The 17,045-nt window shown below is 43.2% G+C and overlaps 1 protein-coding gene across 1 annotated transcript; it reads left to right on the forward strand.

Annotated features, from left to right (window-relative positions):
• The first annotated feature begins 16,278 nt into the window (after positions 1–16,278).
• LOC133085644 (cytochrome c oxidase subunit NDUFA4-like) lies at positions 16,279–16,527 on the forward strand. Its single transcript, XM_061182798.1, has one exon. The coding sequence runs from the start codon at positions 16,279–16,281 to the stop codon at positions 16,525–16,527; it is 249 nt and encodes an 82-aa protein (XP_061038781.1).
• The last annotated feature ends 518 nt before the right edge of the window (positions 16,528–17,045 follow it).

Genomic DNA, 17,045 nt, shown 5'->3' on the forward strand with positions numbered 1-17,045 from the left:
AACACGTTTCTTTCTTTGCAGTTGCTACCAATATTACCTCTTCCGTTGCTTATCTGATAGCATGACTTAGGAAATAAGATGTGTTTTTCTTGATTTGGAATTGAGAGCAGAAAATAATTCATAAGAGGTAAGTGAAGTGGAAGGCGGCTATTGTCCCTAACAAGTGTGTTCATTTCTTACTGGTCTGACTGCACGTGCACACACAGAAAACCCAGGATTATATCTAATTCTGCATTTATAGCAGCTTATTACCTGCAGGGATAAGCGAGGTTATATAATGCGCTGGTTCAAAGAATGTGCTTGCTTGTATATGCAAATATCTGTCTAAATTGCTTAAAATAACAAGTTGTTTAACACCCGCCACTGAGGGAATTTGGTTTGAAATGTTCAAACATCACCCTTTATTAGGCCTGCCTACTCCAAGCACATGAAGTGAAAGATGGTTCCTTAGCCACACAATTTGTCCGAAGAAGGAAAGAAGCTCAAGTCTTGTCTCATATTTCATTGTTTTCAGGTGCTAGAATCAGAATAATAGTTAACAGTTTTTATGATTAAGTTGCTTTGGTTTCTTGACACAGATAAAAACGTATGGGAGAGTTTGACTATACAGTCATCCTTTGCTTAATAAAAGTGGACTCTGCCATTTTAGGCAGTGGGATTTGCTCCCTAATAAGGTGGGAACGACTGAGCTTAATTTCCTTGGCCTTTTTTGGCCTTCTTCCTCTCTTTTAGTGCCATCCTGACTGAGCGACACAAATCTGGTCACATCACACCTCGGTTAAAACTTTGTACTGACTCTCCCAGTCCCCTCAAGACAGGGCACACTTCTTGGCCTGATATCCAAGGTCTCTGTCATCCAGTCCTTACTCCTCAGACTGACTTCATCTTTCAGAGGTTTTCCCCACCTTCCAGCCTCTGAATTCTCACCCTTCTGTTCTATTTTTGGTTTCTCAAATTTTCTATGATCTCCAAAGCCCTGGGCCTTTGCATTTGTGGTTCCCTCCATCTTGTTCCCCTTCCTTTCCTACCCACCCCCGAGCCCGGCCGGCCTCCACAGGTCCCCGCTAAGATGTCACCGCCTGGGAAGCATTCCCTCCGCTGAGGCTCGGCGCCCTCCTCAAGGGTGCTATGGCTCCAGGCACAGCCCCACTGCGTTAGCGTTGTCTGATTCCCCTGCTGGACTCTGAACTCCTAGACGGGGTGTCTCGACACCCAGCACAGGGGCCTGGTTCACGCAAGAAACTAAAAACACTAAAATAAAAATCGGTTGAATGTATTTCTCATTACTCTCTTGTAACCTTTGTTTCTCTACTTTGAGCGGATCTAAATTGTAATTAGTCCAGTTTATACATTTCAATCCAAATGAATGACAGTTTACGTAAAATAAAAGCTGTTAGCACAATAGAAATTTTCCTGAAAACAAAATTAACTTTTGAAATTTTAACCACATGAAATTCATTGCTATAATGTAAAGTGCAAAAATTGGAAACCAGTTCCTCAAATGTTAGACCCCAGTACTGCTTCCAAATCCATCTATTTTCATTTCTTACAGACCCCCATCATTCTATGGGAATAAGCCCCCATAGACGATGCTGCCTCTCACCCTCCCTCCGCAACTTTTCTTAGAAAGTGTGACATGCGTTTTTTTCTGCTGGCATGATAATGAAAGGAAGGGTAAATACAGTAAGATGTGCCTCATGTAGTGCTAGTACAGGACAGAAAAATAGCTAAGAAGATCTAAAAAATGCTTCTAAAATATAGTGTTTATTAGCAAAATTGATTTTTATTTAGAAGGGAATTCTCTCTGTGCAGGGCACACTCTTGCTTTGACACCTCCTCAGCTATTATCAGCAGCAATGACAGTTTAGTCAAAGAGATGAGACTTGATAATTTGGGCATTCCTAATCGGACCCCAGTGCTCTCCAGAATGGAGGTGACTTTAAAACAAGTACTGGGAGTTGGGACTTTGTTATTATTTTGGAAGTTCTGGTGGACTTTGGTCTAAATACTTTGTAAACCATAAATCACTACTGTAGTTTTGCTCAGAGTCTTAAACTGCCTTTATCAGTTTGAATTTTTAGAGCCAGGGGGCCCAATTTGTACATTATGTAGTTATTCTGGGAAAAACTCCAATGTTTTCTGAACATTTTGTTCAGGAAACTGAAGTAGGCCTGACCCCACTTACCAGGACTGACTTCCCAGGTCTGCTGAAAAGGCATTCAATGGCTCACCAGGCAAGTCGGGAAACAAGAATAAAATGAAAGAAGAGAGCATAAGATATAGAGGGTGTATTAGCTTCCTGGGGCTGCCATTAGAAATTACCACAAACTTGGCGGCAATAGAAATCTATTCTCTCACAGTTCTGGGGGCCAGGAGTCCAACATCGAGGTGTCAGCAGGATTGGTTCCTTCAGGAGGCTCTGAGGGAGAATGCATTCCATACCTCTTCTTAGCTCCTGGTGGTGTGGGCAATCCTGGGCATTCGTTGGCTTGTAGACGCATCACTATGATCTCTGCTCCATCTTTACATGGCCTTCTCTTCTGTGTGTCTGTGTCTGTGTCTCAAATCTCCTTTCTCTTATAAGGACTCCAGCTGCTGGATTTAGGGCCCACACTTCTGCAGATAAGCAAATACCTTATCCAGGTTGACCTTAAGATCTTTAACATCTGCAAGGATCCTATTTCCAAATAAGGTCACATTCACGGGTACTAGGGGTTAGGACTTGGACATATCTTTTAGGGGGACGTAATTCAACCCACTACCAAGGGAGAGTTCACCTGGTCAGACCCTTCATGCTTTGACCCTCCCAAGAGCTCTCTACATTTTGACCTTCTCAACTTTCTCCTCCAGCCACTGAGACAAATCCCTGCCTCTTGTCTGCACTATTTATAATAAAACCAGAATCTGAGATACTATTGTGAGGAGTTCTTGAAGACTTAAAAAGAGAAAAATAACCAAGAAACAATCAAGAATGAAGACTGGTCCTAGAATCCTAAAAGATGGAACTTTAGAACTAGTGATGTATAACATGGCCCCTCTTTTTGACACATAAAATTGCATATATGTTCATAGAAAATGTCTGGAAGGATGGATACCAAAAAGTTGACAGAGGTAATCACTGGGTTAGGTGATTATGGGATCTTAAATTTCTTCTTTATGTGTATTTATATTTTATAATTTTAGGTAATTTTAAAACATCTCTTTAAACGTTAGAACCAATAGTTTATTAAAAGAGAATGAGATCCCAGGATGGTAAAGAATCATTCACTTGGTCTGGTTGCTCAAAGAGGCAATTGCTCTGAAATCAAGTAGAGAAGGTGGAACAGGGGTCAGTTGGCATCTTTCTCTGAATCTCCTTTCATTGGTATGAATTCCACGCACCATATCCTGCTGTTTGGTCACTATCTGGATAATCTTACTGAATTGTAGACATGAGAACTGGAAGAAACCGTACAGATCATCATGAGAAAAAAGAGAACCCTAGAGAGGGTGGCACACTCTCCTAAGGCTCATGGACAGAGGGAGAGCTGAGACCCGGAGGCGGGGCTTCTTCTATTACTGCAGGAGGCTGCTATCAAGGTCTTGTACATGGACCACTGGACTAACACAAGTCATAGCATTTATTTCCAGTTCAGCTTCTAATGAATAAGCCACGTGTCTATGCCAACATTTGTGAAGGCTTATTCATCGAACAATCACTGAATACCTGTACCCTGTCCCAACATATTCTGGTCACTGGGTATAAAGATGTAAGTCTTCAGGATCTACTTACTAAATGTCCCCAGGTCTAGCTAGACATTTTAATTTAAAGACATTTTAATAGAAAGGCCCAACTCTCCATGACTGAAGTCCCCAGTTGCTCTCCTGGGCATTCATCGCCCTCACCCTGGTTATTTTAGGGAGTCTCAAGACGGGGACATGAGGGTTAGGGTTTTGTTGGTAGTGTCTCACAGACATGTTCCCCACCCACCCCCAGGACCTCATTTGGGAAGTCAATGTCCCAAAAACCATTTGAGGAGATATGCTGGTTAATTTCATGTGTCAATTTGGTTAGGTCAGATATTCGGTCAAATACTATTCTAGATGTTTCTGTGAAGATATTTTTAGATAGGATTAACATTTTGAATAAAGCAGATTACCCTCCATATCCACTCAGTTGAAGGCCTTAATAGAAAAAGAAAAAGACTGACCTCCTGGAAGATGAGGGAATTCTGCCAGCAGGCTTGGACTTTGGGCTCAAACTATAACTCTTCCCTGGGTCTCCAGCCTGTTGGCCTACCCTGCAGGTTTTGGACTTACCAGTCTTTGTAATCATGTAAGCCAATTCCTTCAAATTCTCTGTGTCTGTCTCTCTGTTTCTCTCTCTCTCTCTCTTTCTCTCAACCTCTCAATCTCTCTCTCTCTTCCCCCGTGGATAGATAGATTGATGGTAGATAGATAGATAGGTAACCTCCTTTTATCATTATAGATAGATAGATAGATATCTAGATCTATCTATCTATCTATCTATCTATCTATCTATCTATCTATCTATCCTTCCTATTGATTCTGTTCTCTCTAACTCACACAGGAGGAGAACCATCATTAGCACAAGCCCAGAGAACCCTATCTTCTTGCTACTCTAGTGACTAACTGTGCTGCTACTTCACAGCCACCCCCAGACCCTGCTGCTTTGTCCTGGGACAGAAATGGGAGGATGGATGCCACCCTCCTCGACTCTGTGTCAAGCTTGCTTGAATCAGCTAATATGACAAAGGGGTGTAATGCCTAATGGCAAGAAGGACTTCTAAAACTTCTTAAAACATTTTCTTTTACTAAAATAAATCTATGAAAATAGGAAAATAAGTAAAAATAGCATTAATAATAATTTATAGATTTAAAAGTACTCATAAAGACTCTTGCATACTTTTCCATTTTCCACATTTTACTGTCTGGACACTTTTCAGATTTGCCTTCCCTATGGTTTCACAATGATTTGCTTGTAAATCAACACTTTTTTGCAGATAATAGGCATGCTAAAAAGTTTTTTCTCCTATGTTGGATTCTTCATCCACATATTCAGTGTGTTTGGTGCTTTTTGGCATGGATTTGTGGGGCTTCTCTCTCATGTTCTATTGTGGTCCCAGGGGTATGAAATAACTTGAATAAAATAGTAGCCTTGGGCTTCCCTAGTGGTGCAGTGGTTGAGAATCTGCCTGCTAATGCAGGGGACACGGGTTCGAGCCCTGGTCTGGGAAGATCCCACATGCTGCGAAGCAACTAGGCCCGTGAGCCACAACTACTGAGCCTGCGCGTCTGGAGCTTGTGCTCCGCAACAAGAGAGGCCGCGACAGTGAGAGGCCCGCGCACCGCGATGAAGAGTGGCCCCACTCGCCGCAATTAGAGAGAGCCCTTGCACAGAAACGAAGACCCAACACAGCCATAAATAAATAAATAAATAAATAGCGTTCCCTTTTTAAAAAAAAAAAATAGTAGCCTCATTATGTATTATGTGAGAAAGGTGTTATTATCCCTATGGTACAGAAATGGAAACTGAGGTTCAGAGATGTCCAGTAACTTCCCTAATATCCTTCAACTTGAATGTCCCAAAGCTGGCCCTGAACCCAAGGCTATGTGGATCCAAGCCCACACTGACTTCCGTGATTTAGATGATTCGGATAATTTTTATTTAATTAGCTCAGCCTAGCTGAGCAGTGACTTGCCGAGTTTGTGCCACCACACGCAAGGTCATTCAGCACCTTGTCCGTGTCCGTGATAACCTCACGGCATGGCCTGTGCTGTCTGTTCCTCTTAGACGTGACCCTGTTCTCCGCCTCCTCTCAAACTCAGCCAGCTGGTCGGTCTCCAGCCTTTGTTTACTTCCCCTCAGCTTCCTTGATCTTTCCCAAGGCTTCAGTGCTTCTTCTCTGCCTTCTGCTGTACCTCAGTTTTCTATTCCTCACTCTTAGCTGACTCCCAACAACTATTTTTTTCATCTGATTATTCTTAACGGAAATGAGTCTCATGTATGTGAAGCAAAATTTTCATGGTTGCAAAAAAAGGCACTGTGACTGAACCCCAATTCAATCAGTTTTAGGGAATTAATTGGCTCAGGTACCTGGGAAGTCTGGGGGCGCTGCCTCCAGGCATGGCTGTATCAAGTGGCTCAAGCAATGACATGAAGAGTTTGTCTGTCTTTTGACTTGGCTTGACTTCTCTCAGATAGAATCTCTCCAATGTGGCAGCAAGAATGCCCTGGCATATCTAGGTTCCTATGATCCCTACCTCTCTTGATCTCAGGGCAAAAGAAACTCACCCCTACCCCACCCTCACCCCCAGCTCTCATACAAACCCCCATGATGATTTTGATTTACGCTGTTTGGGTTGCATAGCCATCCCTTTGGCAAAGGGGTGGGGACACGTTTGACAGCCTCAGGGACACGACACAAAATTGGTGTAACGTTACCCATTACCTTTAGAAAGGGAAGCAGTAACTATCCACCCTGGTCCACGTAACAAACTTTCCCTGAGGAACACTCATGACAGCAGAGAGAACACGAGTTCTCCACTTAACCCCCATGATCACCAGAGGCTGATTTGGGAAGACTTACCCCCCATTTCCAGTTGGCTTGGGATGGGAGGGGGCCCAGCCTTAGAGCCAGACAGGCCAGGAGAGAACAGCCAGAGGCCACAGGCCTCAGTATCCGGAAGCCCCTCCCTCATCATAAATGTCCCAGTGACCAAGGATCCTGCCCGAATCCCTGGAGAGGAGGGTGGAGAGTGCCCAGTTGCTCCTCCACTTCTTCCCCTCCCCAGGCAACCTCAGGGACAGTTTTCAATACGCATATTCCCAATGTCCTTCTTTTTTCTCCCAGATCTAAATGATGATGGTGATGGCGCTGCTGATGACAGTGATAGCATAATAATATAAAACTAAAGCTTACTGAACACCCAAGAATTGCTCAAGATGCTTAAGAGGCATTAACTCATCTAATCCCCTCAACAACTCTGTTTTACAGGTAAGAAACTGAGGCATAGAGAAATTAAGAAATTTGCCCAAGATCACAGAGCTAGCAAGTGGAGAGCTGGGCTTTGCACTCAAGCAATCCCTTAACAGTTAATGAAAATGAATGTTAACTGAGCACTTGGTATGTCCCGAGTGCTTTATAAGGATTATCTTTAATTTTTACAGCAGTGCAACAATGCAGTGACTATTATCCTTACTTCACAGAAGAAGAGAGTGAGGTGTAGAAGGGGTAACTAACTCGCTCAGTCCCCAAACCTGCAGGGACCCACCCGGCTAAGTAGTTGGGAGCCGGTTCTGAACAGCAGAAAGATATATCTGAAGCTACACTTTTGGAAAATGAATCTGGCAGCGGTGTAGAAGAGAGACTGTCTTTTCTCGGCTCAGTAGTACCAGCTGGAAGATCTGACCACAGAGCCAGCAAGGGGCAGAGCTGGGGTTAGAACCGCAGCTGTCTGATTCCAGTGCTTGAGTTCAAATCCCCTCGGCCAAGTGGACTGAAGCTGCATGAACGCTTAGGCTCCACAGCCCTCCTCCCTCATCGTGGGTGCTCTGGTGCCTCATGGCCCTGCTGTGCTTCCTCTTGCTTTGAACCCTTCTATTGGCCCATCTCAGCAGCAAACAGTTCCTCTGAGTCGAATATGCTCAGAAAAGCCCAAATCCGCCACCAGTTGGAGCTGGTAAGGCTGCAGTACTTCCTGTTGAATTGGGTCCTGGGGGCAGAAACTGCAATGTCATTTATACCCAAAGCTCTTTATTCGTGGGGCTTTACAAAACACAGACGGCTGAGTCCTGTCTCATGGAGCCAACAGACCACAGACGTACATAAAATAACAGAGAAGGATAATAAAGTCTCTCCCCTCTCCTTACACCATAACTTCCATTCTGCCTGAACAGCCCCCGCCGCTACCCCTTTTGTTTCTTTCATTACCTTCCTCCGAGCAGGCTTATTACTGACATAGACGCCTAATTAACACATCAGGTTTCCCCTTTTCCAAAAAGTCTCGGAAATTTGCCTGTTCCATGATGCTGTTCCCTCGAAGCCCCCCCTGCCGTCTTTATTTGTTCTGCTTTTCGTCCTGGCTTGTATCATTTGTTTCTCTGTATTGAAAGCTTGTCAGCTCATGGAACCTGGCACGTATTAATTAGGAGGATGGTCCAGCGCACGTCGCAGCTTGATGGAAAGCAAGCCTGAGTGGGGAACCGGGCAGAGAATCAGAAATAAGCGGAAGCAAGCAGGAGTGGGAGACGGCTTAAGACCATGACCCAATTTTCAGGCCCAGGGCGACCAACAGTCGGCCTTTTGTTTCCTTTTTTTTTTATAACTTTATTTATTTATTTTTGGCTGCGTTGGGTCTTCGTGGCTGCGCACGGGCTTTCTCTAGTTGCGGTGAGCAGGGGCTACTCTTCATTGCGGTGCGCGGGCTTCTCATTGTGGTTTCTCTTGTTGCGGAGCACAGGCTCTAGGAACACGGGCTTCAGTAGTTGTGGCACGCAGGCTCAGTAGTTGTGGCGCACGGGCTTAGTTGCTCTGCGGCACATGGGATCTTCCCAGACCAGGGCTCGAACCCTTGTCCCCTGCATTGGCAGGCGGATTCTTAACCGCTGCGCCACCAGGGAAGTCCCAACAGTCAGCTTTTTGTATCACAGAATCTAGCCCTTGACTATGTAGTCTTCTCAAAGAGAACTGTCTCAGCCTCTCCTTCCCTCAGTCTGGAGAGAAAGAAAAAAAGGGTTCCTCCAGACACAGGTTGAATAAGAAAGAGGCTTGTTAGGTGTTTTGGGTCAGACGTACCCCCAGAGCAGTCCTGCAGCCACCGCAACGAGGGCAGCAGGAGAAGAGCTCGGCAGGCACCTAAGATTACACAGCAGCTACGAAGGGGAATCACCAGCCATTGTTCAAAAGTATGACCAAGTATACACACCTCCGCGGCTGCCAGCGGCGAAGGGTTGCCCACCCGTGAGAGAAGCAGCTCAACTGAAAACCAGCTTCTGCAATTTGAAGTGTCTGCCCTTAGAATTTTGGACTCATCTGAAATACCTATTCCTTGTCCTGTACACAGGTTTTAATACATGTGATGAACTATTGGGGGGGGGTCTCTCTGATCCCCTCAAAATTCTTTTTCCATTTCTGGATGCCCTACCCTTGGCTTCTATGTTTGCGTCCAATGGCCAGCACCAGTGACTCTCTTCAGAAGACTGGAATTTAGATTCTCCTGGGGGGCCCTTGGTCGATGACTGACTGGTACCCAACATGAAAGCCCAGCTCTCTGCCCAGAGTTGAGATCAAGTCTGCGGTGTAACTTATACTCCACGGCCGTCCCAGGGTCAGGCTGAGGCTCGGACTTGCCTGCAGTGGCTCCCTGGCTTGGCTTCTTTGTGTTCTCTGTCCTGCCTGTCTGTCCTCCCACTCACACCCCATCCCCTCTGATTTTCCCCAGGGAGCAACTCCTTTAAAAATTCCTTGCACATGAATCTTCATTTCCGAGTCTGTTTCTGGGAGAACCTGACCTAGGATAATACATATGGTGTGTTTTTTCTTTGGTCATTGGCAGTCATACACCCCACCCCACCCTGCCAGTTCCACGTCTTTGAGTGATGATTGTCATTCTCTTTGAAGTAGCCCTCCAGGACCCAACTCCAAGTAAGTTTTGCCACAGAGCCCATATTTCACGTTACATCATTGCAAACGTGCCCTCCAACCCAGTAAAAATCCACCCAGTCACTCCTAGGTGATGTGATAGCAGATACGCAGTCAGAAACTGATTTTTACTTATTCCATTTAGAAGATAAAATGTATCTTATTTTTTTCTTCTTGGACTTTCCCCATTTAAAATAATTTCTATGTAATACATTTAAGGACATCAATGTACTAAAATGTTTTGTCTGTGAAAGAGAGGAACCATTAGGACCAAAAGGAGTCATGGAGCTTGTATATATAATTAAGACAATGATGGTTACTTTCGATCCTGGGTAAAGGTTTCGTTTCATTTTTATATCCCAAAGTTTGCAAAGATAACCAATTAAATGTCATCTTTCATCGTCCTAGAAAACAGTAATACCTTCCCCCTCTGTGACTTTGGATGCTGTCAATGGAGTCACTGATAGATTTCAGTCATCTTTCTAGATCCAGCATTCCTGATATTGTGACTCAGCACGTCGTGCTTCAGCACCCCTGGCCCTGCCCTAAACTCTTCTGATAAGCTACCAACGAAGCAAAGGAAAAATTTACCTTTCTGTTCTTGGTCACAATCACTAAACTCTTCCTAACTTCATTAAAATCTATCCCTAAAACCCCACCAGCATGTTGTCACCTTTGTTGCAGGTGCGCATGTTCACTTCCTACCTCTCCAAGCCCAAGGCCAAGTCTTGTAGTTCTGTGTTCCCCTATTTTGCTCGGCACGGGTCCAAAGTCACACCTGCCAAACGCATCAATCTCATGGGAAATGAAAGTCTATCAAGCCAGGCCAATAGGGTCTGTACAAGATTCAACCTATTCATGGGTCCAGGCAACTTCGCAAGCTAGAGCCTCAACTGGCAGCTGCAATGTACTTTTCTACAATGTAATTTCTCACACTCCTTTAGCTATCTGCTGTAAGGTGCACTTGGTTTTCTTTCTAGCTCTATCGTTCTACAACTTGATCCCTTTTCCTGCCTCCCTGAGATATTTAAGTCCGCCTGAACTCAAGGATTTCAGTACTTCAGATTTCTAAGAAAGGCAGTTTATTAGGAAACCTGTGTTTGCTCAAGTATGTGGCAAGTCCCACTTGGCCAGCAAGCTAAATGTGATTCCTTGAAATTTTCTTCCAAGCATGGACTCCAGGGAGCTAAATGTAACATTTAGTCATCAATAGGATAATTTAGGTTCATTCTTTCTACTTGACTTCTAAGAAGGGATTGGAGTTCACGCTGGTATTCTCTAGAAAATGGAACTACCTTCCCACCCTGTAGAGGTATGTTATTATTGAAAGGGCCACCTATTTCCTGCGCTGGCTTCCTCTATGCTTTGGGACTTTAGGCACAGTGCCTCTTCAGACGTGCTGACTCTTTATGGCTTCGACAATGTAATAGTGGATAAATGCCTTGGCCGTTTACCATTTGGGATTCAACTCCACGTCTGGATCTTGTTATGCAGGCATTTTCAGAGCATTACAGCTCAGCTGTGAAAGCACTCTGGCTTAAAGCGAAAATGCAGTAGAACCTTGCTAATCTAACAGCTTAATCACACTTACCACCCCTTCACAGCAAGGACTTCATAGTAAGACTCAAAGTGAGGCTCCATGTCTTCAGAATGCACAGGAACACATTCTCCTGATGACTGTGTTATCATAAATAATCTCCAACTTTGCTTATTGAAGCAAATGAGACATTACTTTACCACTGTGCTATCCTTTTAATGCAGCCTTCAAGGATAGCTTCAAAATGCTGGAGAACTTGACTGAGATATTCTGGCTAATGCCTTGAATTCTATCCTTCAGTACCAAGACTCTGTGAAAAGGTATTGTGATCCTGGGCCATTTCGTGTCTTCAGGTGCCTGAAGACAATCTTTAGAGGAATGTTCTAAACAAGGAATGTTTGGATTTAGGTATGGAAATTCACACATATATAATTCTAATTATTTGGCCAGAGTAGGTTAGTCCATTTTCTCTCCCTGTGGTGGGGAGGGACGCTTTCCTATTCATATTGAAGTTGTTTCCAGTTATCGCTAAACGATTTCCATGGCATATACTAGATAAATTTGTTTGCTATTTACCATCTCGCCATTCATAAAACAGAGAGTGTGTTTCCAAAAAAGAGACTGAAAAAGTGACCTATTGTTATTTTTGAAATCTAACTGATCTCACCTAAATTCTACTATCTCTAACCAGGAAATTACAGTTGAAAGTTTCTGTGTGTGTGTGTGTGTGTGTGTGTGTGTGTGTTTGTGTGTGTATGTGTGTCCAAAATCATTATACTCTTCTATATGAGGAAGTTTTTTACAGATTCCAGAAGGCAGCCCTCAGTAACAAAGTTTAATGGAGATGCAAGAGGGAAAAGTTGATGGCTCATGTTTACAAGTTCCCATGAAAATGACTACCAGTCTATCCAACGAATATGTTTTCTACTGAGTACAGTGCTTGAATCTGAGTACAACATAAATACCCTGTACAGATGGATATGGCCATTTTAGTGACTTCAAATGTCTTGATGGTTTGGGTTATAATCCAGTGTCATGCAGGCTTCCCGTACATGGGGCTTTAGAATGCCCAGTCTCTGGTTATTTCAGAATAGGGTCTAGGTATGTGACTTGCTTTGTGGAGATCCCTTATTTTTTGGCAACAGGTTGCTCAAGACTTCCAAAGTAATTGGTATTCTCTCTTGTTACTTCATCTATTCTAGAGATGACATTTGTCAAAGATGGAAAAGACACCTCAGTGTTTTGCCCTGACTCAAGTTGTCCCAAGTGATGCCAATTTAACATCACTCCTTATAAATAAATTACTACAGACCCAATCATAAGAACCAAAGTTTTTCTTCAAGAAAAGGGTATTTTTCCATATATGCAAATTGAGCCAGATATTTCTCTTGTCAGAAACTCAGCATCATTGCATGTGGCAGGAGAAACCTCAGCAGTAATCCAGTATTCCAAAGAATTCTTAGCTGATACCTTAACCTTTGAGGGAAGGAATTCCTAGGAAATCAGTGGAGAGTAACCGCTGAGGTCTGCCTCTCAACTTTTCTGGGTTTCATGATCAGTATGATCTTTCCAAGTGAATTCTTGGGAGTCTACAGAAAATCTGTTGCAAATTTAAAAATAATCCTTTACAAACATATGTGAAATTATGTCCCTGCCTTGCTCAAAACACTCCCCTGACTTCCCATGACATTCGGAAGAAAATTCAGTCTTCACCATGCCTCCAAGTTTCCTCATGGCTGGCCTCTGCTTGAACCTGTGGCATCCTTGCCCTCCCTCATGGGTTCCGGTCACCATGGCCTCCTTGATATTCCAGCCTCCAGCCTCGAGCCTGTGCACTCACCATCCCCCTGCCAGAAGCGCTCTTCCCCCAGATGACTCACCCCACACCTGTGACTTGTTCCCTCATTTGGTCTCTGCTCAGATGTCTCCCCTCCTCAGAGAGGACCTCCCTGAAACCCCGTTATGGGCTGAATTGTGTCCTCCCAGAATTTATATTGAAGCCCTAGCCCTCAGCATCTCAGAATGTGACTATATTCATCAATAAGGCCTTTAAAGAGGTGATTAAGTTAGAAAGGGTTTGTAAGGGTGGCCCTAATTCGATATGACTGGCGTCCTAATAAGAATAAGAGATTAGCACAGACAAAGACACACAGAGATGACCAAGTGAACACACAGTGAGAAGATGGCCATCTGTAAGCCAAGGAGAGAGGCCTCAGAAGAAACCAAAACTGCTGGCACCTTGATCTTGGACTTCTAACCTCTAGAACTGTGAAAAAACACATTTCTGTTGTTTAAGCCACTCTATCTGTGATACTGTGTTATGGCCACCAAGCTAATACACTCCCCCAATCTAAGGGCCCTTCCCTGCCTACTCTCCCCCATTCTGTGGTTTACATCTCTTCCTAGCCCTTGAGAGTAGGAACTTATTTATTTATTTATTTATTTCATTTTGTTTCGTTTCATTTTTTTCTTTTCCATTATGGTTTATCACAGGGTATTGAATATATAGTTCCCTGTGCTATACAGTAGGACCTTGTTGTTGATACTTTTTTAAATTGAGATTTAATTGACATATAACATTATATCAGTTTCAGGTGTACAATGTAATGATTTGAGATATATATACATACTGTGAAATGATCACCACAACAAGTCTAGTTAACATTCACCATTGCACATAGTTACAATTTTTTTCTTGTGCTGAGAACTTTTAAGGTCTATTTACTTTCTTAGCAACTTTCAAATGTACAATACAGTATTACTAACTACAGTCACCATGCAGTATGTTACATCCCCAGGACTTATTTATTTTATAACTGGAAGTTTGTACCTTTTGACCACCTTCACACATGGTAGGTATTCATTAAATATTTGCTTAATGAATTAATAAATATATTAAATAATGCACAGTAGTCTAGCTCTACAATAACTCTACTAGCAGCTTTGAGCCATGTATAAATACAGATATTAAGGTCTTGTGTTTAAATCAAATGACCCAACTTATTCCCTAAATGTATAGAAACCTGGATTGAAATGATTATAATCCTGGCAGGCACCTCGAAAATGACATTGAAATGAACCTAAGAACTAGAAAGGTACTAAGTGGAAGCTGTGAATATGATATCAAATTCAAGAACATGAAATGGTTTTTCTTTCTGCTTTCTGGTCATTATACTATATTTGGAATAGTTAGGAAAAAACACACAACAAAGAAGCTAATGTTCTAAAAGGCAGAGATACTTGAAAGTCTTTGAACACCTCACCAGAAATAATTTAACCCAATAAGATTAAAATTCCGGATCAAAGGTAGCAAAAATACAGAAAGGGAAGAAAGACAATTGTAAGACCTCCCATTCCCACACACGTTTACCACCATGCCAATAATTAGTTGATGTGGGGTTCCCATAGCAAATAATTTCCATTTCCACCACCTGTAAGGAATAGCATTACATCAATGTTTTCGGAAACATAGCTGGTTTCCATCACTCATGATCTGATTGGTCTAGGAACAGATAAACAATAGAGAAAAAATAATGATACACAAGGATGAATCTTTACCATCATATAATCAATCAGCAAACATGTATTTACTACCTGCTACTATTTGAAATTCTATCCATGGTGTCATAGGAAAATCCAACATTATATTCAAAAGCTTCATGTGATTTATGTAGTCAAGCAAACCTACATTAAATGGATATTAAGCCCCTCGCTGGAATGTAAGCCAGGGCCATGACACTGATTCACCTCTGTATTTCAAGATCCTTACACCTAGCTAGGGCTGCATTAATATTTGTTGAATGAATAAATGAATATCAAAATAGAAGTAAAAATATGGCAGTGGCTCAGTTTCTTGAGTGATCCATGAGTCATGAATTCAAAACTGTTAGAATCTTTAAAAGGACTTTGGTCAGCAAGCTTTGTAGGGAAAAAACAGGCTACTGGACGTCCAATCCAAAGATAAAGATTCCCTACACTCAACCTCGTGGTCAAATATCATCCAGTGTCTACCACTGACTGCTTTACTGGCAGCGGCAACAAATGTCTATTATTTTGGTCTGTCCTGCATGGACTCCCTCCTTCTTTGAATACCGACATCTCAATTTGCCTTTCTCACTCTTGATTCACACAGTTTAGGTGGAGCCAAACCCTCTCCCCACCCAACGAAGATGGGCAATTGGCTCAGGTCAGGCCAAGCCAAGGTTGCCTTCCACTTGACCACAGTGATTGGTTTAGGGATATTAGGTGACTCAAGACAGGTCCACAAGACTCAAGGCCAGATTCATGCTGGGACTTTAGAGGGAAAAGCCCTGTCTTTTTACCAAACTCTAGACTTTATTTATTTATCTTCGTTTCTGTGTGCCAGCTTTCTCAAGTTGCGGCAAGAAGGGGCTACTCTTCGTTGTGGTGCGCGGGCTTCTCAATGCTGTGGCTTCTCTTGCTGCAGAGCACGGGCTCTAGGCACGCGGGCTTCAGTAGCTGTGGTGCACAGGCATAGTTGCTCCACAGCATGTGGGATCTTCCCGGACCAGGGCTCGAACCCGTGTCCCCTGCATTGGCAGGCGGATTCTTAACCACTGCGCCACTAGGGAAGTCCCAAACTCTAGACTTTTAGATGTAGGCCTGATGCTAGTCAGTTTAACCATGTTAGCAGAGAGGTAGGCAACTCTAGAGGTGGAGAAAATGTGTGTATGTATGTGTGTGTGTGTGTGTGTGTGTGTGCGCATGTGCGCGTGCTCGTGCTCATGACTGGGTGCGCACACGCTTGGGCATGGTGGGGGGAGAGAGAAAGAGAGAGAGAGAGAGAGAGCGCGCGCGAGCCACCATTTAGTCACTTGGATACAGCCGTGCCTGAAACTGGATACACACCACCGATAAATTCCCATAGTGCTTCAGCAAATTTGAGTTGGTTTCCCAGGCTTTCTAACAAAATAACTTGAATAACACAACAACACAGAGCAAGCCTCAAACTAGTCTGCTTCTCAGTGGAACATCCCATGGTGAAAGTAGTTGTCAAGAAAAAGGAATACAGTAGACTGTTTAGTCCCTTGAAAGTTTGTTGTTCTCTCCGTCTGGACTCGAGGCTCTGTCGCAACCATGCTTCACCAGATCATCATTCAGGCCAAGAGGCATCCTAGCTTGATCCCCATCTTCATATTTACTGGAGTGGGAGGTACTGGAGCAGCACTGTATATCTTGCGCCTGGCATTGTTCAATCCAGATGTCAGTTGGAACAGAAAGAATAACCCAGAACCCTGGAACAAACTGGGTCCCAATGATCAGTACAAGCTCTACTCAGTGAATGCAGATTACAGCAAACTGAAGAAAGAAGGTCCAGACTTCTAAATGAAATGTTTCACTATAGAACTGCTTAGAATGAAGTTCTTCCAGAAGCCACCTGCACAATTTTTCACTTAACCAGGAAATGTTTCCCCTCTAAATGCACGAAATCATGTTGGTGTATGGTGCTGGGCTTTACACTGGTTAATAAAGAGTCTGAAACTTGAAAAAAAACCAAAAGAAAAAGGACTACAAATTTATGGACAAGCATGGAACTGGGAAAGTTACCTCCCCTCTCTGTGCCCAAGTTTCTGCATCTGTGAAATGGGGATAATAATAAAACCTCCCTCGTGGCATTATTGTGATTAAATAAGTCAACAAGAAAAGTGTTACATGAAAGTATCCCAAATGTTGGTACCATTGGTACTATTATTAGTTATTGTTACTATTATTGTTATTTCCGTCGTAAAAATGATTATATCAATGCTAGAGTTCTATTGCTCTATGTGAAGGCTCTACTTTGGAGTCACATTTGAATTGTTACCAAGTTGAAATTAACTACCCATAGGGTCTATTATTGGATA

This window comes from Eubalaena glacialis, chromosome 2 (assembly GCF_028564815.1).
Source record: "Eubalaena glacialis isolate mEubGla1 chromosome 2, mEubGla1.1.hap2.+ XY, whole genome shotgun sequence".
NCBI classification, from domain to species: domain Eukaryota; kingdom Metazoa; phylum Chordata; class Mammalia; order Artiodactyla; family Balaenidae; genus Eubalaena; species Eubalaena glacialis.

Coding starts and splice junctions, on each gene's coding strand:
- LOC133085644 (XM_061182798.1), top strand. CDS start 16,279: ATGCTTCACCAGATCATCATTCAGGCCAAGAGGCATCCTAGCTTGATC.